Raw genomic sequence first — 26,229 nt, 5'->3', positions numbered from 1 at the left:
CATTACACAGAAGAGGCCAGAGGTCACGTGTGCCACTGACTGACACATGATGCCTTTTTATTTACTGCCACTGAACACAGCTTTAAATATTTCAGAAATGTTAATGGTAAACAATGAAGGAAAAGTGTAGGCATATTTTCTGTGCTTGTATCTACTACAACATTGGTCATGAAGGTGTAACAAACATAATCCTTTTGTAGGACTGGAAGAAAGATCATCGAGCCCATTTAGCTCATTTGGTTGCTGGTAGCTAATTGATTTGTGGATCTCATCCTGGCATATCCTGAAATATGCAAGGGTACTGGCTTCAACAGTATGGCTGTTACTTGTTTCAGACACCCACAATCTTTGGTGTAAGATGATGTATGTTACAAGGTGTACAGATGAAAAGAAAACATAAACCAAGTTTACTAAATGCAGCCACACTATTCAGATCAAACAGAAGGAAAAGCTGGTGTATAAAAATAGACCTTTGTCCACGATGAGAGAACATTACAATATTTGAGAACAGCAAGAGAACGAATGGATGTTCTCAAAGTTTTGAGTGAGGAATGGATAGCACACCAGAATTAATTGGCCAAGTTTTTGTGGTAAGTGAAAAATCCGTAACCAGATAAGCACGAGATAAACCAATTAAGGGGTTTGAATACGAGTGGGAGTTGGGCAGCATTTTCCCACTGAATGATCTTATTTCATTTTAACCTGATGATCAAAATACCCTTGTCTATGGTTTTGTACTCTGCATTTTTTCTGTTCCTGTTATTCAAAGCTGATAATGCCTTTGACTGGGCTGGCTATTCCAGGACAAAAAGGTTACAACTGTACAATTACAATTATGGTTTCCTTATTCATTTTTGTATACATATGCTCCTTTAAGACCTTTAATAGACAGAAAGGCTGGAGCCAGAATGAGGGTTAAGCAGATGAAGAATTTGAAGAGAAGTGTCTATTGGTTTTGTCAGCTACTCTATTTTCACGTGTGAAAAACTAACATGAAAATCTTCTAAGAAGTGGTCTACAGTATCTAAAAAAGACAAAAAAGAAACACAATATGTGCTATATTGCCAGGATAAGTCTAATTGCGGTCAAGAGATTTCTATAATTCTCCCACTGTATGCTAAATAAATTTAACAAATCATTCCGAACAGGAGACTCTCTAAATATTCAAAATATTACAATATTAATACTTTTAAGCTTTATTTCCTAAGGTGCTCCTGAAAAAATGCAAAAGCAAATCCTTTGTCAGTCCAATTTCAAACAATTAAAGACTTTTTAAAAATACATTTAACTGCATTACTTCAAGAACGGGCATCTGAGCAACACTTAAAATACTCACCACCATGTTTTTTTTTGTTAAAGTCAGCTTTAAGAAGGCCTTGCATATGTTTTGCTTTCTTAGTATGAAATTTAAAAATTAAGATGCAACATTAGGTGTTTGGGGTGGGGGGGAATCATGTGTAACAGACTACAGTACACACAAAGGAAGAGCTTGATTGAGTAGTAAAGAGAGATTACAAATGTATCTCTTTAAGGCCAAAGAATGCAATGTCAGGCCAGGAAATTCTTTTGCATCATTCAACACACTTGGGTGTCATATTACAGACAGTCAAGGCCAAATCAACAGAGCTTCTGAAATGGACACCCTGTCAATTGCTGAAGCTTTTAACAACCTCTTTTTTCCTGACCAGTGAATAATGTGATGTGGAAGATATGTTACACACAGCGACGGCCATTCTGGGGGACTGTTCATCAGACTGAAAGCCAATCTTCATTCCTGAAGTAAGAAAGGACATTTTTCTTGTTGAAAAGAATGTTATGAACCAGTTTTAAAAGAAAGGAGTGTTCCTTTTAGTTTTACGGTAACAGACTTTTCTCACCTAGAGCCTGTCAAAGGAATCTTAGAATCCTATCTGTGCCCTTTTACTTACTGTATGCAGTGACCTGTTTACAAAACCAGTTATACTGTGGTGACCGGGTTGTGAAGGGCTGTGTTAGGTCTCTGGATTCTTAAATAGAAGTGTTGGGTTCCCACATAGACACTGATTCCAGTGATTTACCCCCAGTTAATCAGTCCATCCCGCTGTGTATTTGGTTAAACAGTATTGCACGGGGTAACTCCGTCACGGACCATGAAGGCGTGAATTGAATACTGCCTGCTTAATGCTACAAAAACTGGAATAATCTACGCCTGTAGGCCCAGGTATGGGCTTTACCTTTTAAAGCAGAAGTGTGTTAGTACAAAAGGATTACAGAGATCAGTTGCAAGTAAATAGGTCTGGGTGTTTTGAATGAGTGGCTATACTTTCTAGAGCCAAGCACAGAGCTGAAATTGATGTGGTCCATGGTCTGTGACACCACCTTTTAGCTTTGGTCTGCCAAGAATAGGCTGCAGTTTGGCAAGTTTATCAATCTCAACCAGCCAGCTGTAAATTCAGCTTGGTTGCAGTGTATGGGTCCATAGCAGACTGATAATCTAGTCACTGTATTAATTTGAATTTAAGACTTTTGATATATACCCTGTCACTGTGCCACCTGTGCCACTGCTTGACAAATGCAATCTAATGCTTCAGGCATTTTGCCATATTCACTTTTCCGTGCAAACACATCAGTACTCCCCGCGGAGAATGGGTAAGCTGTCTCCTGCCCTGGATATGGTTTCATTACATTTTGCAGCAGTGAAGCAGAACATGAGTAAGCCAAGCTTTGGCAGTGAATCCACTCTGAATGGTGTCCAACAAGAACAGCCCGTCCTAATGATTTCAGTAACTTATAAAAGTCCTTCAAAAGTGGTGCATGTTTAATAAGCGGGACACATAATCAAGGCTGTTTTCACAAAGCAAGAAAGTAATAGTGCTAATAACCATGTCAGAGGTTTCAAACTTTTTCTTCCGTAGATGCGAGTAACTCTTCATACAAGCAGATATATATTAGTGACTATATTTCTTTTACTTCTTGTGTTTTCTGATCCCATTCATTTTCTGTTGGTTCCCTGAAGACAGTTATTTCCTATTCTATGTTTTCCTAGGAAAAAAGCTCATTCTCTTACTTTGGAAAAGCAAAATGAAAATAAGTGATTTAAGAAAATACAAAAGTTAATTACACAAGAATACTTACAAGAATAGAATCTGGGAGCTGAACACCCTATTTGAAATACAGTAAATACTGTAATCAGATGTACATAACTATTTTATGGAGATGCAATAATAACATTTTGCTAGATCTTATTATTTTCTAGTAATACTAATGCTTATGAAAACACCCGAAACACTTTTTAAAATAAAATCGAAACCAAACAAAATCACTGCAAGTCAACACATAGGCTGTCTTCCTTTAGGCTGGCTCAGAGCTGTGGGGCTCTGAAACAGAAACACTTTGTACACATCCAGGAAAACATACCCAGACTCTGTGTCTCCATTCCCCTCAGCACACCCCACAGAGCGCTTGTAATTAACACCAGAAATAGAAGTCTTGTGTCCCAGAAGATGCACTGGGGAAAAGATGAGCATGGCCCAGGCTTGAGCCTTGTGGGACCTCCTAAGCTTGACAGGTGACAATGAAGTGAGCAAGCATCATCTAACTGGACTTCAGATGAATCCCTAAGAAACAGGCATCTGATTTCTTCAAAACACCAGTTGACAGCTTGAGGCAGAGCAAAGTAGGCTCATTGCAGGGCTTTATACCAGCTCCTCTGCTCTTTGAACTGAGGACAATCCCAGCGCACTCTCAGATAGCTGATTGCTAGCACCTTGTTATTCACAAGCAAATCTGAGCAGTTTGCACATTTTTCATTGTACATCCCTGACTAAAATCTCTACACTAATTTCAGTTGAACCTTTTATTCCTGGCAGTTACTGTAACATCCAGCAGAATATATACAGCAGAAGGCTTCAGATTTGCACCAAACTGCAAGATGGGAAATATGGCCTCTAGTCATTTGAAACCCTACTGTGGCATCTGATGTCTCGATGTTCTGTTAGACAGCTCTGGTGGTTGCATAATCTACATTTCCCTTGCTAATGATTTGTCTGACAGTACTTGATTTGGTCATGGCACCACTGTAGCTCTGAGGTACAGCTGTATTGAGTGTTTTTGATTCCTCCTAAAGCAGCAGTCATAACAGTGGCTCAAAAGCTGCTGAAATGATTTGCACGTACAGTAGGCGCCTTGCCTTTTATTTTCAAAATGCATTCTCAGTTCTCTCTCGGATAAGGGCAACAGACTGCGGAAGAAGAGAACTGCTGCTCTGTGTGAAATGTGTACTTTGCTTCAGCATTGCCGATTTCATCAGGATACTGGGAAAAGCATTAATTAATTTTTATTCATTCACTTTTACATGATGCATTTTATAAATTGTGGGGAAAATAGCTGGACTCTGTTGCTTTGCTTTTGCCCAAGCAATTGAGCAACCTCTTTTTTCCTGAGCTGTGGGGAAAACTGTTTACTGACTTTCTGCTTTAAATATTAGTTTTAGAAAGTGTGGGTCATACTTCTATGTAATCAAGTAATTACATTACTTCTGCATTTGTTATTGTGTGAAGGGGGTGTTGTAAATGTGCAGCACTGTGAAATGTCCAGGCAATGGCCCATTCACCTTTCAGTTAGCTCAAGAGTGGGTTTCCTCCAGCTCCTCACAGTCCAGACACATGCTGCTAGGTCATTTGGCTTCTGGGAAAACTGGTGTCCCTGGTGTGATCGTCTGCGTGTCTGTCTGCCCTGTGATGGACTGGCGTCCAGTCCAAGGGTAGGTGGGTGCTGTAGACCACTAAATCTTCTCTTACTCTTCAAGAATTTATATCCACAACCCTCAGATGGCCAAGGGGCATTGACAGCCCAATAGACTTCTTCAGAACCAACCATTAGTCTCAAGCAACTCTTTTTGAGCCTAGGGTTGTGGGGTCTGGTACAAGCCACCCAGCCTAACAAGACATCAGCCAAAGGAGATTCTTGTATAAGCAGCTGCTAGCAACCAAACAAGCTACATGGGCAGAAGGGTAATCACCTCTCATCCGTAACCGATGTTACAAAAAATGTTCATCTATTATACAATAAGATATGACTGCCTCATTTATTTTCAACTTTGTGTTTGGATGACATATGGGGGAAATTATAAGGAAAGATGTTTGGAGCAATAGTTTCTGTATTTGTAATGTATTTCTGAACAGGAGATGCCATATACTATTCAGAATAACAACATTAAATAGAAGCATTTGCATGAACGTGTTTGGGATGTAATTAGTAGAGTATGACAGGAATCTGTATTAGGGCCACTGCTCTTCTTCATTGGTACTCTTAGTAAACTAGTCACGTTTGCAGGGGATACCAAATTAAGAGGATTAACATATATTGTAGAAGCAACAGAAACTCTAAAAGACTCAGATAAAGTTCAAGGCTGGGCAAACACCTGTCAGATGATGTTTAATGTACAGTAGGTAAGTGCAGGGTGTAGTACCTTTGCTTAAATACAAAGACCGAAGCAGAGGCTGATGTGGAATAATTCACTCAAGTATTAAAGAAAATATCTGGAAGTATAGTATACGCTCTACCAACAAGAAGGTGGTAAAAACATAAATACATTATAAATACAAAATAGGAAACACTGAGATAGAAGGGGCTGCCTATGAAAAAGACTGTATTTATGTTGACACATAATAAATGTGTACACTAGACAAAGTAGGAAATTAAAGAGGAAACCAGAATGTTAGGGTATATCGTTTTAAAGAGTAGAAAGTAAATGAAAGATTATTGTGTTATAATTGTATAATGCACTAGTAATATAGAATATTGTGTACAATTTTGGCCACCACGTAATATGAAATAATTCCAGAGTTCAACCAGACACATCCAAACAAACTTGTTGGATGATGAACAATCTCAGTCAAACCTTAATAGCGCCATCTAGCGCTTACAACGCCTACAGCATTAAATGACGGATCCTGGAATTACAAATAATAAATTGCATCATCCGCCATTTAAGTCATTTAATAGTTAAGGGAGATAAATTGCCCATCTCCCTTAACTATTGGTAGATTAAATATATCGGTAGATGTTAGACATCGATAATGTTAGTATTGAAACGATCTGTGAAACCTTGAGAAGTAGTTAATAATATACCAATGTTACTGCATCACACCAGTAAAGCAACATTAATAATAATAATAATAATAATAATAATAATAATAATAATAATAATAATAATAATAATAATAATAATTGTTTACACTTATATAGCGCTTTTCTGGACACTCCACTCAAAGCGCTTTACAGGTAATGGGGATCCCCTCTACCACCAACAATGTGCAGCATCCAACATTAAATTAGTTAATGTAATTACATCTAACTTTAATTGTATTAATAATTCCTTTCGCTTTTAAAGCGCTTTACAGGTAATGGAGACTCCCTCCCACCGCCAATGTGTAGCCCCACCTGGATGATGTGACAGCAGCCATAGTGCACCAGAACGACCCCCACACACCAGCTGTCATTTGGGAGGAGAACAGATCTACATAGTTTCATGTTTCGCCACGGTTAAAAAGTGGAGAAGCGGATTTTATCTTTACTGGTTCTGTTCTCAAAATCAAACTGTAGTATTGGATCATAGCCAATGAGTCTTTGTAGCTTTATTACGCTGCCAACATACGAATATGTGCCAGAAAAACACATGAATTATACATGAAACTGCCTTTACTGTGTTGAAGAACTTTTTTTTATGTGCCGAAAGTTGTTTTGACAATATAAATGATTACATTTCAAAAACGTTTGTCAGCCCATTTTTAGTTGCAGGTCTTTGTATATCGGTATTCTGTAGTGATATACCGGAGCCCCTAATATTAACCATCACGCTTATGTTTGCTTTTAATCATCCAGCCTGTGGCTACGCATTATGCGTGGTCGAGGGGATCCCCATTACTTGTAAAGAGCTTTGAGTGGAGTGTCCTGAAAAGCGCAATAGTAGTGTAAGATGATGATGATGATGATGATGATGATGACGATTATTATTTTTCATACGGAAAATGCAATAATTTAGTTACCCAGTAACCCCATGCCGCTAGGAGTCGCTACTGTCGTAATGGAGGGCAGTGAGTTAACGAATTAAATGTAATTATCAGTGGGTACAAAGTGCTACTGTATGTGATCGTGAGGCCTGTGTTGTATTTTGAAAGTTAGTTACTGCCTTTCCCTGCCTCAGCACGCTACATATTGGCGACGACGATGTCTTACTTTCCCTGCTTCATCCCACACCCTTGCTCTCCCACAAAAGGGACGGCCTGCGGCGGTTTTTACCGCTTGGCTCCGAGTTATTTTTGACAACACCGGCACCTCAGCGCTGCTCGCCAGGGTGAGCTACAGTACCGGCCGCTACTTGAACCGACAGCGCAGGCTTTGCTTCTTCACTGCCCCGGAGATGAGACACGGCGTGTTTTCTACACCCTCCCGCTAGTCGATGAAAAGTACGCAACTCCTCTGATTGCGTTTAAGAGCTTTTTTTCGAGCCGAAAGTGAACACCCCGGTAACGTTAGCTTGAACCTTTGGGGAACGCCAGTAGCGTTTTCACGAAACCTCCTAGAGTTACGAAACATCTTGCTGTGTGTCTAAAGTACATTGTGAATGTTTTCACAGCCTTCACTTTGTCGTTTTTACGCCATTTTTTTTGACCACGCACAAATATTCTTTGTCCATAACTTCGCAAGGGAAACACATAAAGCCTTCAAACCAAACGCATTTTAAAGACCTCGACTTGCAAAAATGTTCACAACCTCTACATAAAACTATCAGTGAGCTAATTTTCTTTTTGCAAACCTCAGGTTTTTAATGGATGCGTAATTACGCACTAACTGGAACACTGCTGGACCGTTGTGTACATACGTTCACAATGCAAGAAATACTGCTCAATACGGGTTCGTTCGAACAACCCGCATATGAGCATAGGAACGCAGACTGAATCATTGACAGTAACCAAGCCGATCCGCCTGGCGCTGCTAGCTTGCACAGCTCTCAGACCCGTGATTGGCTAAACCCCCGAACAGGTCGGGTCGCGGTTGGGTGAAGAGTGAGAATCGACACTCTGATTGGGTAAAGCGCCACAGCTGTAGATGGACATTCTTCTTGGTCCAAATACTGTAGAACCGGTTAATCGTGTGTGCTGTTTGAGCACGCATGATATACTATAACAGATCCATTGGATTTCAATTACTGATCAATCTCGCACAAAGTCGCACTGAGGTCAAAACTGAATAACAGAGAAAGAATGTCATGCCATCTACAGCGCATTCACGACTCCGATAGCATGTCACGACAGGAGTGCGCGGACCACGATCACATCGCGATACCTACTGCGACCGGCACACCACTGTCATGGCGCCACAATCGCGACGTTAAGTCCAAATATCAGGATATGACATACCCCGACAAAATGCCCCCACCCCCATGTCGCGACATGGAGCCCGCATATCGCGATATGGCGTACCGCCGATAAAACGACCACCCCCATGTCGCGACATGAAGCCCGCATATCGCGATATGGCGTACCGCCGATAAAACGACCACCCCATGTCGCGACATGAAACCCGCATATCGCGATATGACATACCCCCACCAAAACGCCCTCCCCTATGTCGCGACATGAAAGGCTCTATATCGCGATATGACATGCCCAACCAAAACGCTCATCCCCAATGTCGCGACATGAAGCCCGCATATCGCGATATGACATACCCCCAACAAAAATGCCCCGCCCCATGTCGCGACATGAAAGGCCCTATATCGCGATATGACATACCCGACCAAAAGCCCCGCCCCCATGTCGCGACATGGAGTCCGTCTGTTGCGATAAGACATACCCTGACAGGACATACTGACCCCATGTCGCGACACAAAGTCCATATATTGCAATACATCCTATCTGGGTATATCATGTCCTGATATAGACCTTTGTTGCGACAGCGGTGCCAGGGTGGCATGGAAGCAAGGCGCCAGTCGTGATATACACTGCCGCGATAGACATGCAATATAAATGGGGTCCCTATCATGACATGCTGCGGAGGTCTTGTCGCGATGGTATCCCACAGTTGCGCATTTGGCAACAGCGTAGAGAAGGAATAGGAAAACGTGCCTTACAAAATAAAAACCATAGATCTTACAATCACGGTGATTTTACATACATTACAACCACAGGTTTATGTGATAGATGGTTAACTTGTTGGCATGCGTCATGTCTTCGTATTATTCACATCTAAGGAGGCTCATATGTTAATGGATATTGATTGTCTTTAAAATGTTTTAAAAGGCGGAGAGAGAATCCGTGGTGCATCCACGGAGCAGGGTGTGTAACAACATTGAGAGAGGTGATGGTAACATGCGAGTATGGAGATTTCGCAGATCATATGATCCGGGATCAGCTGGTAGGAAAAACTAGTTTGTCTGGAATCGGAAAACGGCTGCTTCTAGAAACTGACCTGACACTAGCAAAAGCTATTACAATTGCAAGTCAGATTGAATCCGCTATGGCTCTCGTTTTAGTAGAGTCTGAACATTTTTGGTGTGAAAGAAATATTGCGCATAGAAAGTCTCCAATGTGCTATCCACAAGCCAACGGAGAAATCGAACGAATTGATAGAAGTCAGAAAACAAAAACTACAGCTTTCCTGGAAGGTGGAAAACTTTCACTACAGAGTTTTACAGAATTGCTTCATGTTAACAAATGTACACTTCACAACATTGCAGACTTGAAGACAAAACAGAAACAAGTAAAGGTTTATTCCATGCTGAAAAGAGAACAAAAACAACGTTTTGGCTGTGGAGCCTTCTTCAGGTGTGACACGGTGTTGTGGCAAGCAGTAAACCTTTACTTGTTCCTTTGCAGCCTACGCATGCTGACGCAGCTACCTACACGAACTACTAAGACAGAAACATGATATGCTTAAACGTAACAGCAGGACACATGCAAAGCATATACAGGCAGCGAGGAGCAAAGAGGTCAGTTTCGAGCCCTTATCTTTTGCTTGGAGTCAAGAAACCCGGGATATAGAAAAGGGGACAATCCAAGTTGAGCATAGATGATGAACTATTTGATGCAAAAACGAGCGCTGTTCGCATATGAACTGTCAAGTGGAGCGACATTCACCTGCTTGTGAAGAAACACATGCTGATGAAGGACACATCCCTGCTTGCCAGACGCATGGAAAGAGAAAACCATCTCCGTTAATAAAAGACTATTAAAAAAATGTACGGTGAATTATTTGAGTTAAATGTATAATCCTGCTTCCTTGTTTGCCGATGACATGCAGATAAGGCGGAGATAACTTCCAGCACTATATTACATGGCTGCGCTGTGCATTTTCTTCTTTACCTCGGGTTTAATAGCACCTTGCAAGAAATTTTTCATTACTAAAGAAAATTGCCTGTTGAAATTTACGATGACTATAAGTACTTGGGACTGGTCATTGACAAAAACATAATATGGGACAAATGTTGTGGCACTTTCGATAAAGAAGGCCAACAGAAACTCTTCTTTCTTAGGAAACTCAGCTACTTGAAGGTAGATAAAACTTTTCTTACACTTTTCCACAAATCACTCCTTTAGCTCATTGAAAGTGTCTTATCATACTGCTTCACTTGCTGGTTTGGCAACAAAAGTACCGGTCATTGTAATAGGTTGGTTAAATTAGTAAATATAAGTGGCAAAACAATCAGGAATAATCAAATCAACTTGAGCATCCTTTACAAACAGAGGGTGACTAAGAAAGCCAAAAGCATCAGGGAGTGTGTGTCTCACCCCCTCCATTGCGAATTCACACTTCTCCCAACTGGGAGACGCCTCTGTGCCCCCAGGTGTAAAACCAACAGACTCAGGAAATATTTCATTCACACTGCAATTACAATGCAAAGTAACTACCTAGTTTATTCCATGCTGAAAAGAGAAGAAAAAAAACACAACGTTTAGAAGGCTCCACCGACGACGCATGCTGACGCAGCTACCCACCTGAACTACCTCGTCTCTTGTTTCTTATCTCCTTTAACACTACTGTATTCTCTCCCCTTTTGGTGATGTTTATTTGCCATCGTGTTGTGTTTGACTGTGCTGTAAAACAAATTTCCCCTAGGGGACAATAAAGCTTGAATTGAATTGAAAAGTGATTATATGGTGGTGTTATTACCTCTTTCCGCTGGGTGGCGCTGTGACTGTTACTAGCGTACTGAAGTACAGCGAGCTCATGCCGTTCTTCGGTGACATTGTGGCTCGGGAGCTGATCCGACAGCTCCAGTAATAAATCTTTACAGTGAGTACTGCACAAATCTGCTGAAGGTTAGGGTAGGGGGCAGCCCTTGTTGGCGAGACGTAGCAACGGTGCTGTTGCGCTAATTTTGGTAGGAAGTCTTGGTAAGACTTCTGAATCAAAAGGGAACGTTTCCCACAAAGGGATTTTAATTTTTGATTCGTTTCACCTTTTGTTTTTGTCAAGAAATGCATCGTCAACGATTTTCGTTTGCTTGAAAGCTGGTATTTTGTTCCGAATGGTTCCGTGCGTTTTAAAAAAAGGGGACGCATGAAAAGTCCGAAGCCGATTCGACCCAAATTGTGTTGTAACCCCTTTTTCACTCGCACTTAAATTCTTACTACCCCGCCAAGTGAACTGATTCGTATGATCCAGATTTCCATCTGCGCTTCTAAATCCAGCGCTAAGCAGAGAACCGTGAACCCCGTTTGTTTGTCATGGTGTTGTCTTACATTGCTGTTCAGGTATAGTAATTTGATTTGTGTTGAAAGGAACACAGACGTTGTACAGTTTCGTGTCGGCGGTGATGGGGTTAATGAAATCAACACAAAACTGCTGCGTGCACGCATTTTACACCTAACCTCTGGAGTAAAATGATCTTTACGTGCGTGCCAAAAATGTCAGATTCCTAACACCAATAATTCAAATTTACTGCAACGACTGTAGAATTATTAACTCGACAGAGACTGTATTCTGCGCGAATCGCTCCTGTATTGGAAATCACCTGACAGCCCACGAAAATATTGCTGGAGAAGGTGGTGAAAGTAAAAAAAAAGGCGAAGGGTGGGGAAAGTTATTTAATCTATTAATGATGCAAAAAAAATGTTACATTTTGCAATTCGTTTACTCTTCTGGGAGTACTTGTTTGAAATAAATCGGAAGGGCCAGTGTCCAAAGACTATTAAATAAACTGAATACATTCTGTCATATTACTGCGGTTTCGGAATTTACTTCTGAAAGGTTGCACTTCCCGATAGCCTGTGGTATGACGCCGGTGAAATAGGCTGCGTCATCTCCGTGGAGTAAATGGCCAAAATTCAGATTTCCGCGAAGAGTCCAGTCCTTGTCCTCCTTAATACACCGAGAAACGGGAAGTGTCCCCAGTTTACAGCCCGGCTAACCGTGAGACACCTCTGCGGACGCGACACCTCGCTTCTAAATAGCAGGAAGGGCTTATTTACGCAGGTTGTCAGGCTCATGGGCGGTTCTTGCCAAAAGATAGGTAGTCGGAGGTGCTCTGTAGGTGGTTTGGGAGTCTACCCGTGTACTTACTGCATCGGCGCAGCCTGTCTCATATCCTCGGCTCTCGGTTGCGATTAAAACCAAAGCACCGCGGTTTCTGGGCAGGAGAGGTGACGCCGAACAAGTAGCCCGATTGCTGGTACAGGTAAGAGCTCGTGTTTGTCTGCAAATCCCTCATTATTATTATTTTTTTTTCGTTGGGGGGGACATAAAATCACGTTACAGCTTTAATACGGTGAAAAAGGGGACGTGATAGTGAGTACGTACGATCTTGTAAATTTGCCTTGCCTACTTTTTTTTTTAGATGTGATCAATTATTAATAGAACTACTTCCTGAAATGGACGTTGTTGGGTTTTTTTTTTCCGGGACAAACATATGGGATTAGCCACTCGCATAAAATACAGACAGTTCTGGATAATACATGGGGGGCAGGCTCTATCAGTTCATCTTTGCGGTTAGAGGTGGTTTAGTGGACCACTGCTGTCGCATACTGTACGTCCCCGTACCCCCTCGGTTTTGACATCAGGGGCACCAGTTCTGGAAAGCTTTAAGGTTTTTAAGACGGGGATCGTCAGCGTGATCATACAAATCTAAAAAAAAAAAAATTCTAACTACGTGGAAACATAAAATAATATTTTTATACACGGTATGAAGGACAGGTACATTTTAGGACACATTTAGGAGAATTGATAATTCTCATGTTATTGGTTGTTCTGATTTAGGAACTGGTGTCTTGTGTTTCAGCCTGCAAAGGCCTTAATGGACAAGGGAGTCAGTCACCTCAACACATTTAGTAATAAGAATAGTAGTAGCTGTGTGTTGCTAAGGAACAAGCAAAGGTTTAACTCCACAATGGAGAGTAGAAACGAGACGCCCCAAGTTTCAGCCGCTGAGCCTTTATTTCACCTTTCAGTGTCAAATTCACCTTTACTTTCTGCTTAGCAGCCAAGGCAAGCTGACGCAGCTCCCTGCTCAGACAGTTTATTACTGCTTTCGATGGATACAAAACGCTGCTGAAAATAGGTGCAGAGTGGTGCCCGAGAGCACAGAAGTGAGACTACTCAGCCAGCAGCTACCCCTACTAGGGGTGTGTTCAATCGGACGTTAGTTATTGGTGCCTCCTGCAGTAATTGCTTGACATTTTGCTGTTTCTCTGTTTACGTCTATTAGACTTGAGACCTCCTGTTTGTTACAAATATACTCATCTCCATTGGGAGGAATGAAGTCCATTCACAAGATAAATGTGGGATTTTCCAGAAACTGATTAGATACCTGCTTTTTGTTTTTGTTACTGTCCTGCAGTGAAAAGGGGGAAACACTTTATTTCTCCTTGGAAAAACAAAACAGTGCACGTAACACACCTTAAACATAGGTTTTAGTGATTCATCAGCTAATGAGTTAATGTTACAAAATAAACGTTTCCAGCAAAAGACTTCATTGCACAACAGTCTCTCTGTTCTGTGCCATAAACTGTGAGCTGACCAGCTCACTCTTGCCTGTGGCTGTTGACTGAGTATGTGGATTTAACATTTCTAATGGCTGCTGCTTGTAAGATGATAAACTGACATTTTTTTTTCCTTGTGGCATCTTTGCTGTTATTCCAATCTCAAGACATGAGTATTTTCCTAATAACCTATCAATCTAGCTGAATGGCACTTAGTCACAACAGGAAATGGTTTGCAGTAGCAACTATGAGTCAAACGAATTGAATGGGCTGACTGATCTTCTCTTTTGTGACCAAGATGTATCTTATTTTCTTACTGGTATTGTTGTTTATTGGGTCTCCCGAAGAGTGTAGCTTATTTAGAAGGCAAATAAAAAAAGAAAAGTATTTTGAAGGTGAGGTCTACATGAGCATTATTTAAAAAAATGAGGGGAACAAATGCATTTTCTGTAAGGGGAAAGTGCACTAGTACAACAATAATATTTTAGCAATTCAGTAGGGGATGTGGGCACTCTACTGCTCTATCTATCTCTGAAGTGGCTTTGAGATCCCATGGGATCACAAGAACTGTATAAAACTATAGTATTAATATTTATATAATGGCATTTATTTTAAAAATACTTCTGGTTTTAAATATAGTTTAGTCACTAATATATGGTATCGTTCTCGTGCATATAATACATTTTATAATGAGTATATACATCTACATTTAAGATGTCTTTCTTTGTAGTATTGCACCATCTTTTCAGGTGCACATTAAACATTTTTACTACAGTATATACTGTCCATAAATATATGAGAATATACAGTATGAAAGTCTCCACATGCTTCCACAAGAGTTTTCTTTATGTGTGTTTATTGCAAATGTTTAGACTTAGAAATGTTTAACATTGATATATGTTAAAAACACACTTTTAAAAGGATTGTTTTAAAAAATGTCTTTAATGTGGTTTATGGCAATGATCTTTCGAATCTATGGTGATTACAGCATCATTCATCAAATTACACAATGCCTTTTTTTATTCTCCTAGAACAGGGGTTTGCAATTTTTCTGGTACTGGAGAGCTGTGGTCTCTGCAGATTTTCAAGGTCTCTTTAAAGCACAGGCACATGAAGAGCTGACAGAAGCTGTTGAAGGGGACCAGTTAAACCAGTAATCAGCTGGCCTTGCTCATTAACAGCTGAGTTGGAGTTAGAACCCACAGACACACTTTGTAGGTCTCCAGAGTCAGGACTGGACTCTCTTGATCCAGGGCAGTATTTTTCAACCTTATCTAACCTAGAGCACACGTATATGAATTTAATTTTTTTAAGGCACACGCCTGCATGCTGGTCACTAGCCCAAGCACATTATTATTAATACTATAAACACAATTTATTTCACTGTTTAACCTGAGTTTGCAGCAAAATACATAGTTGTCTGGCGCATCCGGTCTTGCAATGTGGCCTCTGTCCTGTGCATATACCGATAGTGCAACACGACACTTTGGTTACTCAACACAAACCTAAAGTAAATAGAAACGATATTTGACTTAGACATTTAAAATATTTCTCATGTGTGAGCTTTCCAAATTCCACAGCACACCCGTTAATGTCTGAAGATACACCGCTGTGCCACGACACATCTTTTGAGAAATGCTGATCAAGGGTAAACACTAGTATCCAAAGACTGGGCAGCTCGCCCTTACTGGTTAAGACTGCCTATCACTGTGCCTGTTTGAGCCTGAGCTTTCCCTGGATCGGGAATGTGAGAAAACAGGCAACAACGCCTTGATGAGTCAACCAGTGAACTTTAGGATTTCGTGTCTGGTGCTGTCAGGTTACTACAGGCATAGAGCAGGGCACAGGCTGGAAATGAAAGACAGAATAAAAGGGGCAAAATGATTCTAAGAGCCTGACATTCTTAGAACATGGCCTGCACTGTTGTGCTACACAATCAGTAGGAAAGTTTTGGTCTTTTTATTCTTTATTCACAAATTATCCATGGCTCTGTAAGGACATGACAGATTGAGGACCACTTTTCTAAGTAATCATTCTGTGAATTTCATAGTCTGGATTATGATTTTATTCACCATGCTCGCAGGGATTAGGATAAATTAATATTGTCTCTTGGTTTATCCTTTCATACTCCACTGACATGTGGCTGTTATATTCAGCTGTTTTATTCCTCTCATTGTGGCTGAAACAGACATTAAACTAAGCAAATGACTCAAGTGAGACAGTTCACCATGTGTTACTGTTGCGTGGGGTGCCACAGGGACCCTTCTAGGGATAATAAAACGGGACATTTTTACAGGTCTCACCAGTAAAAAAAAAGTTAATTGACAGCATTTTTCTTTAGCCTTGGGTGATGGTTGTCTAAGGAAATCTGCATTTTCACTTTCATATGGGTTGTATTTTAAAATACTATTTTAGCCTGCATGGGTTTCTCTTACAGTTTAGGCAGAGTGGTAAAGTTTAAAAACACATTTCTTGATCATACTGATGAAAATTGAAATGATGCCTACAAAATGAATAAAAATCCAGAATACTGGCTGAAAGATCAGAATTCCATGTTTCCACAAAAAACTGACGTTTACTGCAGGGCAATCTACAGGTGTGTCTCTCATTTCTAAGAAGAAAGCTCCATGCTACTGGCCCAGGATCTTTACTGTTTGTATTCATTTTGCTGTCTCTGTACTGTTTCGTTTGCACTGTGCAGGTACTCAGTAGAAGTTTCAGTGGGGTGCTGTATAAGTGTGCATTGGCTGCAAAGAAACAAGTAAAGGTTAATTTCATACTGAAAAGTGGAAAGAAGAAACTCACCTGGTACTTACACCTGAGGGCTCAACTTTTCAGTGTGGAATTCACCATGACCTGTTCCTTAGGTACTACAATATGTCTACACAGTTCGTTTTGTGTGTGTTTTTAGTATCTTCTGTAGGTACAAAGTTAAGCATAGAATTATCACAATATCAATCCTGGGAGGCATTAAAATTCTCTATTCTAGTTGAGGAAAATAAGCTGCTGTGTTATATTTAAAAAATCTTTATCCTGGTTCATTCCAAAAGGGAGCTCTGTGCATCTTTAATCCTCTTTTATAGTCTTACTTTAGCTTAGATAGACGATTACGCGTAGCATTATGATATCTCCTTGGGGGCAGGCTTTCACACGCTGCTCGTGTGGTCCGTATTTCTGTCTCGCAGGAATGCCGAGGTAGTGTTTCAGAATTTCTCGAGTTGCTGGGCTTGCCGAGAGGAACCAGGCAAGAATTCAGCATGTCCGCCATGAGTCCTGATGAGCAAGAGGATGTGGCACTTCGGATCCTGACCACCTGCAAACTGTGCCTTAGCATGTATCCTTCCACTGAGATGAGCAGGCTTCACATGTGCGACTGCATCTTCTGTACTCCGGTAAGTCTGGACAGCTAGTCTGCTGGAATGAGTCAGCACTGAGCGTACGTCCAAGGGCTTTCTAACAGTTTGGTGTGTTTCATTCAATAAATCACATGGCCTGCCTATTGTGTTATAATGTAGGCTGCTTCTAGACTCATTTTAGAAAGTTAACTTAATAATAAGGTTTGAAAAATTGGGTAGCGTGGTGGCAGGGTGGTTAGTATTTATAGCTCACAGAGCTGCAGCCCTGGGTTCAGTTCCTGGGCAGCTGTCTGAGTGGTGTTTGTATGTTCTCCCCATGTTTCCTGCAGACTCTTCAGTGTCTTCCCACTGTCCAAAGTCCTAGTGCTAGGTTATTTGATGTTTGTGTCTGGGTATCTGTCCTGTGATAGACTGGCGTCCAGTCCAGGGTGTATCCTGCCAGCAGCCATATCACCCTGCAGCTCACAACTGGCAACCCACTGAAGCTAAGCAGGTGTGAGCCTGGTCAGTACCTGGATGGGAGACCTCTTGGGAAAAACTAAGGTTGCTGCTGGAAGAGGTGTTAGTGTGGCCAGTAGGGGGCGCTCACCCTGCGGTCTGTGTGGGTCCTAATGCCCCAGTATATTGACAGAGATGTGCTGTCCTTCGGATGAGACGTAAACCCGAGGTTCTGACTCTCTGTGGTCATTCAAAATCTCGGGACTTTCCTGAAAAAAGTAGGGGTGCTACCTCAATTTCTTGTTGGCCTTTACCAATCATTTCCTCCTAATAATCCCCATCTATAAACTGGCTTCATCACTGTTCTCCTCCCCACTGATAGCTGGTGTGTGGTGAGTGTACTCGCACACTATGGCTGCCATCGCATCATCCAGGTGGAGCTGCACATTGGTGGTGGTGGAGGGGAGTGCCCAGAAAAGTGATATATAAGTGTAGAGAATTATTATTATTATTATTATTATTATTATTATTATTATTATTATTATTAATGTGCTCATTGCCTGCCAGAACAGGCTCTGGCTGCCCCGCAGCCCTGAACTGGATAACCGGTAAAAAAATGGATGGATGGGAAAAACAGTGCTGTTCTGAGTAAATGATTTTGAAAGATTTTATGACCCATTGATTAGAGACAGGTTTCAACTCAACTCACCTAAGTATACCAGCAATAGAAAAGGTCTTGGAGCGAAACTATAATCAAAACCAGCTAGCTAACAACAGCCTTGTCTTGAAAACATTAATGCATTCAAACCAGGGAAGGTGTATGTGGTACAGATTAACATGCTTCATAGCATTTTCATCTAAAATAACACGTAACAGGAAAAACAACATCTCTTGAACAGTTTGGCAGTGTGTGCTGTCACACTGCTACACCTAGTTACGCCTGTAAAATATGCTGGACTGTTCATACCGTTAATAGACTGTGCATTTATTTTCTTAGCAAAAAGCAAGTGGACTCTACTGAGGATTATTGAAATCTGTATTTTCAGTCTTGAGCTTCTGAAGCCTCACTGTCATACATCATCTGCTGAGCGGACCCTTTTTATGTTTGCTAGGCCCTGATGTCATAATACACAATCTTAGCCAAGCACTGTTTCTGGTTTTGGTTCTCCTTTCTGAATTTGCATTTACGTACAACCGACACACGCTTTCTTGGAACCCTTTAGAAAGTGCTCATACATAGAAACATACAGTTCGGACTAACGTGACACTTCGGTGATCCTCGGCGCTTTGTCTTCCATGTAGTGCCTGCAGCAGTACGTGCTGTTCGCCATCGGAGGGGGCTGTGGAGCACCAGTCACCTGCCCAGACATGGCCTGTCGGGAGAAGGGGGTGCTTCTGGATTCTGAGGTACGGCCACTCTGGCCATCGGTACAGGAAGCACAGCAAAGCCAAGGGATGGGCAAACTGAGAAAGGGCTCCTGTTTAGAAGGCTACTTGTGCTTCGTATAGTTTAATTAGCTCATTGTTCCCTTAATTAATTTTCCTCTCCACATGTGCTGGATTGTTCGGAGAGAGTAGTTCCTGTGAAGGCGACCCAATGGCTTTGACAATAAATGTCGAGGAAACTAGGTTTGCAAAACGGTCCGAAGCCCATTGGTGTGCACACAGCCCACTTTGTTTTTTCATGCAATTACCTGCCATGTGAGTGTCTATATTTACAGTACCTTCCACAATCTCTTATTAAACACATTTAACACATATTTAAGAACATATAGCTCTTCCTAGCTCTGATATAAATGCCCTTCCTTACATTGCTTACTTGTCAGTATCCCATATTTTACCAAATTAAAGCCATTGCTAAGCAAACCACTTGCTCTGTGTTTAAACTGACATTATACCTGGGGATATCCACAGACTGTAGTGGCCTCTTCAACAGTCTTATCTTTAGTATGCATTGACTTGTGTATCTTCAGTGAAATGCAGCCAAGAATGCTATTAGTGTTTGTGTAATCACTTAGTCATGTCTAAAATGGTTCTTTCAAATATTGCCAAACCTTATTCCCTTGAATAGACAAGCAAAGACCTGTTACAGAACCTGATAATTGGTATTACTTTTCCATCGAGAGATGGTGATTGGAAATGTGATCTTTCCTTTTACCGTTTCTTTTTCTACAGATTGCCTGTTTTGCCCCTTCAGATAAAGTCCAGCTTTATCAACGACTGAAATATGAAAGAGGTACAGTACTGTTTGTTTCTTGTCACAATGCAGTGTGAAGGTCTTTTTAACCATCTGTGCTCTCATCCTCAAACCTGTCTGTCTGATTACAGTTTGGGCTGTTTCCCTTTACTAGATAGTTTTTTTGTTAATCTGGTTTCAAGAACATTTGAGACGCATTCAGCAGATGTGTGCTTAGCAATGCACAATCTATCACGTTTGTTGACCTTAATGTAAGTAATGGCAGAACATGTGGTTTTAGCTTTTCACTATTTGGTTTTCAGCTGCCCTTGATCATATAGAAGAACAACGCTTATAAAGAAGTTGGGGAGTGTAATATTTTACAATGTGTCCCACGAGTAAGAAGAGTGTACAGTACGTCACATGATGTTTAATTTTTATATCCTGACCTTCTTTATTTTATTTCTAGCTGATTATTGGTAAAACATTCTGTTTCCTTGGAAAATACAATATGTACAATTCAGAACCACTGGACGTTAGAAATATTGCACAACCACAGCAGTCAGCCGCTAAGAAGCCAAATAAGGTTCATTGCACCAGGGAGTGAGTGATGGAGAAACCGGTAGTTTTGAAACTTGCTAATCACGGATGTCAAGAACTGCATGTAATGGATGCGTTTCCAGAGAGCTGATGTCAGCGCTTGTGTCTGGAGTCGTGAAAAAGTGCTGGTTCGTGTCTGCGGCTTGTTGCTCCCACACAGAAGAAAGTTTGAATTTAGTCCTTGTCAAAAGCTAATGGAACAAAGTCAATTCCAAAATATAATGTGTTTGAGAGAAGAAATAATTTAAGTTAGTGCTACGTCAGGGACATAATTTCCACTTCATCACAGGCCAATAAAAACCTGTAAAATGAAGAAAAGTTTATTTCACTTTCGCTCAGTATTGATAACCGTGATTTTGCAGGTCAAGCTTTCATTTTCCTGAGATAAATAAGAACTATCCAGGCTTACGTCACTGCTCATACCTCTTTGGATTGATTTAATAAAACTGCTTTTTTATTTCACTCTTATTAATCCACTTTTAAATCTTTATTACCTGGATGAGGGACAGTACTAGAATCCAAACCAGGAAACAGAAAACTTGAGTGAGGAAGTTTAAAACAGAGTCAGCTTTCTGTCTGCCGTCAGGGAGATTGTACAGCAACAGAACCTCTGTCACAGGAACAATTCTCAGAAATCAAGAGCAGACGTAGCTGCTTACGTATACCTTATTTGCGCCACAAAAGCTGATCCTTATTACAAAGAACTATTGATTCTAACAGATGTTGTTCTATTTGTTATCGTATCTCAGGAGCTTGGTCAAGCGCATACTGTCCCTTACCTCCCAGTTTCACTCCTCTTGCTTTTACTTTGCTAGTGTTCCTTGTTGGCATGTCTTTCTCATGCGTGTCGGTGTAGTAGCTACTGCAAGTTCAAGGTAAGGCATTCAGCCTGCTCTGCCAGGGCCTTTCGAGAGGGAAATATTTACAGTGTGTTTCCAGGCCGTGTAAGGCAGGGCTGTCCAGTCCTGAAGAGCCTGTGAGTCTGCAGGCCTTCGAGGTCTCTTTATCATGGAAAGGCAACTGGGAGAAGCTAAACCCGTGACCAGCAGGTTTCGCTCCTTAAGGGCCGAGCTGGAATGAAAACCCGGAAGACCCAGAAAAACCACCGGGCCTCTCTCTCAGTCCACGGGTTTGAGGAAAGAGAAGATGACAGAGAAGCACAAAGCAAAACTGCAAAGTGGAATAACAATCCTGCTTTTTGAGCCCCTGTGTTTTGAATAGTACCATTCCAGCCCGAGCTTCCTTTTTGTGCAAATTCAGTTGCAGTACCCTGCGTGAACCAAACAACGTATCTAATTGAGTTCTTTTGCATACAATAAAAACTGCGACAGGAAACGGGCACATTCTGTACAGACTGCATTTGTTGGGGCAGCCACCATGAGAGTGATGATGCGATACTGCTGCTAATTTCCATACCTTGTTCATTCAGTTTCTTTTCTTTCTTCCCTCTAGGGGTGCAGCTGGATCCCAGTAAGACCTGGTGTCCTGTCTTGAAGTGCCAAGCAGCCTGCAGTGTTGACCCACGCAGTGACGGCCAGCCGGGGTCTGTGCTCTGCCCGGCCTGTCGCACGGTATTTTGTTCAGTGTGTAAGAGTGACTGGCGTCAGGGGCATTCCTGTTCCAAAAGCCAGCCGCTGAAACGGCCTTCCTTTGATAATGGGTGAGTAAAACATTGTCGCTTGATTACTGTCGCCTTATGCATTTTAAACACCCATTCCTGGAGTCCTAGTTAAGCACATTGTTCATTACATTAAACACCTTCATTTATTTAGGAAGAATGAATATTGAAATTCATTGGTATATTAATGAGAACGGGTATGTTCCTGACATCGCTTTGGTTTCGTTGTGGAAAGAATCGTATTTTATTTTTAAATTCACAATTCTATTATGTTAAAAAAATCTGAAGGTTTTCTTCATGTCGTAAGTATAAAAGGAACAGATTGCTGTTCATATGTCTTAGATTACATGTACAGTATGTAGTAACCATCAACAATTTCCTCAGAGTCTTCAGTACTGTTGTCTACTTTTCTAACAACCTCTACTGAATGTATTTGAAATAAATAGCAAAACTTTTATCTAGTTGCCAAAGTACTGTGTTTCTGCATAAAATGTTGAGTGGGAATGGCAGAACAATGCAAAGTGTCTAAGACTTTAAAGCACTCAGGTGAGACTGATGACAAAAAAAGATCTTATTTGACATTTTTGTGTCTTGATCAAGCTGTGTATGCAGTCAGACAGTAGGAAAGCAGGTTTTCCACTGGGCAGGGGGCAGGCTGAAACAATCCAAAGTGTCTGTGATGAGAATGTAACTGAAGAAGTCGGGAATAGCGCCCCCTGCATATCTAGGGGAAACGTAGGAGCTGGAGGAGGTTACATACATTTGCGAGACGTGAACTAATGGCTAATCATCTCCAAGCCCACATGAAATCTAAGCACAGCGATTGTCAAAATTCTGTATCGGCAGCATCCAGGTCAGCGATGAAGCAGACTCTCCCATCAAGCAGTGTCCCGGGTGTGCCGTGTACATAGAGCGAAACCAAGGATGTGCACAAATGCTGTGCAAGAACTGCAAGCACACCTTCTGTTGGTACTGTCTGGAGTGTTTAGATGTAAGGTTGCAACATTTTTCTTTTGTATTTAAGAGGGGGTGGATGGAGGCAAGGTGGCACAATGGTGCGCTATCTGCACGGAGTTTGAATGTTTTCTGGGTGCTCCAGTTTCCTCCCAAACTCCGAAGACGTGCTGGTACTGTAGGTTAATTGGCTTGTGGGAAAAGGGGCTGTGGTGTGAGTTTGTGTGCGTGTGTATTTGTGTCTGTGTGTGCCCTGCGATGGACTGGCGTCCCACCCCGGGTGTATCCTGCCTTGCACCCATTGCTTGCTGGGATAGGCTCTGGCTCCCCCAGAGCCTGTATTTAGATAAAGTGCTTAGAACATTGATGGATGGATTTTAGAGTAGGGAAGGGGAATTTTGAATCGTTATTTAATCCATTTTGGCTCTGGCCCTAAGGAGGTATTGCAGTTGGAGGTTATCAGGCTGCTCACCTGTCTTGGAGCACTAGATCTAAAGTGTCTGCTGGAAGACACCTGTACTGAAACAGCTCTGTGAGTGTACCTATATTCAATACCAGATCATAGAAATATGACATTCTAACGGTCCAATGTACACGTTTATCTACGTTATCCACAATTTATAAGGATGTTCTTATAAAGTTCCTTATAAGGTCAAATGTTGCTCCAACTGAGTAAACTAAAACATTGCATTGACTTAATACTATCGTCATACTTAACGTTTTATGCCGGAAATATGAAAATATGTTTTTCTACTTTCGCTCTTTGGTAGAGATGGAGAGTTGGAAAAGACAATATATAATCATGCCTAATGCACTCCTCTTGGGGGGAAAAAAGGATGTCTGCAACACACCATGCTGTTAATAATGTATTGCATGTTTTCTCTAAACCCAATTCCGACTTTTAAGAATCTATAATTAAAAATATCTCTCTTTATCAAACAGGGTGACATATTTCTGAGACATTACGATAAAGGCCCATGCAGGAATAAACTTGGGCACTCCAGAGCCTCAGTGATGTGGAATCGAACACAGGTGAGGGGAAAACTAGTGGTCATCTCCAGTCGATTGTATACTTGCTTTTGGCAGTCTTGGCGTTTTACTGCCTTTAAATCTTAGGCAGTTGTCTTGAGAAATTTAAAAAAGTTCTGGGTAGAGTCCTTCCAGACCCTCTTCTCGTGTGGGTTATATGGGAGTTCTCAAACCAAATATTTGAGCGACTGGACTGTTATTCTTTCGTCCTTCTTAAATCTTTTTTCCTCAGTGTCAGAAAATGCTATATAATTGGAAGAGTATGTGCATGACATTTTCATACCCATATTGTAAAATTAGTCTTTCTTGTTAGCTCCATTAATTACTTATGTTTTTGATTAATATATATTTTCTCTGCACTCATGAAATCTCACCATATTGTAAACCTTTTCACAGACTTTATTAAGTTAGTGTTTTTCTGTATTCTAGCATAAAATGGAACCGTGTGTTTGAGCCTGTCTTCAGAAGGCTGTTCTGAATTTTTCATGGCACTGATACCCTAACCTCTCATGCTTTCTTCTCTCAGGTGGTGGGTATCCTGGTGGGCGTGAGCATAATAGTGCTGGTAACCTCCCCTCTCCTTGTCCTTGCCTCTCCTTGTATAATCTGCTGCATCTGTAAGTCCTGTCGAGGCAAGAAGAAAAAGAAAGAGACCCGGCCTGATACAAAAATCTAGTTTTTGCTTTTTTTTTTTAAAAAAAAAGTGCCTTTCCCTGGTTTAATACCAGCCCTGTCCTGAAGAGTACACAGGTGCCTGTGATTAATGTGCCTGTACTTTGGTTCAAATTTACTGCGTATTTTTATAATAAAAAAAAAGAAAACGGCAAAAAAAAAAGCTTGTACCTCCTGTTAAAAAGGTATTCTAATTCGGTGTTGGAATGATTCTAATGCATAAATAATACTACTATTATTTTACTAATATTTAAAACATTTGAGAAGTGTGGATTATCTTACGTGATATCATGGGGTTGGTCATAAATTATGTCAACTGCAGTACTGGTCTCTTTATATACAGGTTTTATAGTAACGACCAAGGAACTTAAAGGAATTAATTGTACCTTCCTGTCATGAATTTCACCCTAGTTTCATATCCTATTATGTGTTAGACTATTGTATCCCTTGGTAGGGAAAAAAAAATATTAAGCTAGTTCCTGAACTCACCTCTTTAAACACTGCGGATGGGTCAGGCAGTCTTATTGAGGCTTCTCCCCTTGTATGTCAAGAGGATGGAAGCTGAGATTTCTTCTTTTAACTCTTGGAGATTCATACCTGCACACACTGACTCCTTCACAGATTGGTATTTCACATAGCACTTTGACAAATGGACGAAATCCACATTTTCTTGCGGGTTACGATGTGCCAAAATGGCTTTGGAAAGTGTACTAGATAGCAGAAGGGTTTAGCTGGGTTTAACAGGCAGGACATGGAAAGCCTTCCTGCGTTGCATTTTTTTTTTTACATTCTGTATCCTGTACAAACCAAAGGGGTTAGATTTTCAGCTTGTACCATGTACATACTCTTATTTATGAATGTATTATGTTTTGTTTATACTGTTTTTCTGCCAACGGTCAATTAAAAACTAAAACAATTCCCAGAAACTTCAGCCTGTCTTGTCTGGCCTGTGTGTTTTAATTTATGACAGTTTCAAACAGGGACACGTAATTCCCTTTTTATTTCCTCACTTTTACAGTATCACAAGTGTGATCATCGGTATTGAAAGAACTAATCAAGCAAAACAGTCCTAACATTATTGGATTCAAGTATTGAAATACATAGAGTTAAACTATAACCAGTTGTCATCAAAACACTTTTATTTAGATCTTCTTAGGCTTTTCGCTGTTAAAACATGTTACACATTGTATGCAGTGGTTGGGGTAAAATGTTAATTGTTAAAATGGCAAGATAATACATAATACTGATAATTCCTTGCGATTATATAGCGCTTTTCTGGACACTCCGCTCAAAGTGTTTTACAGGTAATCCTGTGGACAGGTAAACCACGACAAGTGTGCAGCCCCACCTGGGTGATTTCTGTCAAGATGCACTAGTCCGCTCCCCACACACCAGCTCTCAGCGGGGAGGAGAGCAGAGGGATGA

The 26,229-nt window shown here is 41.0% G+C and overlaps 1 protein-coding gene across 3 annotated transcripts; it reads left to right on the top strand.

The window, feature by feature from the left end:
• Positions 1-1,610: 1,610 nt before the first annotated feature.
• On the top strand, positions 1,611-25,735 carry rnf144b (ring finger protein 144B). Of its 3 annotated transcripts, none has more exons than XM_015358076.2 (8): positions 1,611-1,779; positions 17,147-17,353; positions 19,058-19,162; positions 19,931-19,991; positions 21,984-22,191; positions 22,996-23,140; positions 24,046-24,135; positions 24,659-25,735. In XM_015358076.2, the coding sequence occupies exons 2-8, from the start codon at positions 17,219-17,221 to the stop codon at positions 24,806-24,808; spliced, it is 894 nt and encodes a 297-aa protein (XP_015213562.1). In that variant the 5' UTR covers positions 1,611-1,779; positions 17,147-17,218; the 3' UTR covers positions 24,809-25,735. The 3 variants fall into 3 exon arrangements, with proteins under 3 accessions (XP_015213562.1, XP_015213563.1, XP_006636148.1); XM_015358077.2 differs by lacking the exon at positions 1,611-1,779 and adding an exon at positions 11,189-11,277; XM_006636085.3 differs by lacking the exon at positions 1,611-1,779 and adding an exon at positions 11,332-12,661.
• Positions 25,736-26,229: the final 494 nt, after the last annotated feature.

The sequence above is a fragment of the Lepisosteus oculatus genome, chromosome 10 (assembly GCF_040954835.1).
Source record: "Lepisosteus oculatus isolate fLepOcu1 chromosome 10, fLepOcu1.hap2, whole genome shotgun sequence".
In the NCBI taxonomy this organism is placed as follows: Eukaryota; Metazoa; Chordata; class Actinopteri; order Semionotiformes; family Lepisosteidae; genus Lepisosteus; species Lepisosteus oculatus.
This window is presented reverse-complemented; position numbering and strand designations above follow the sequence as displayed.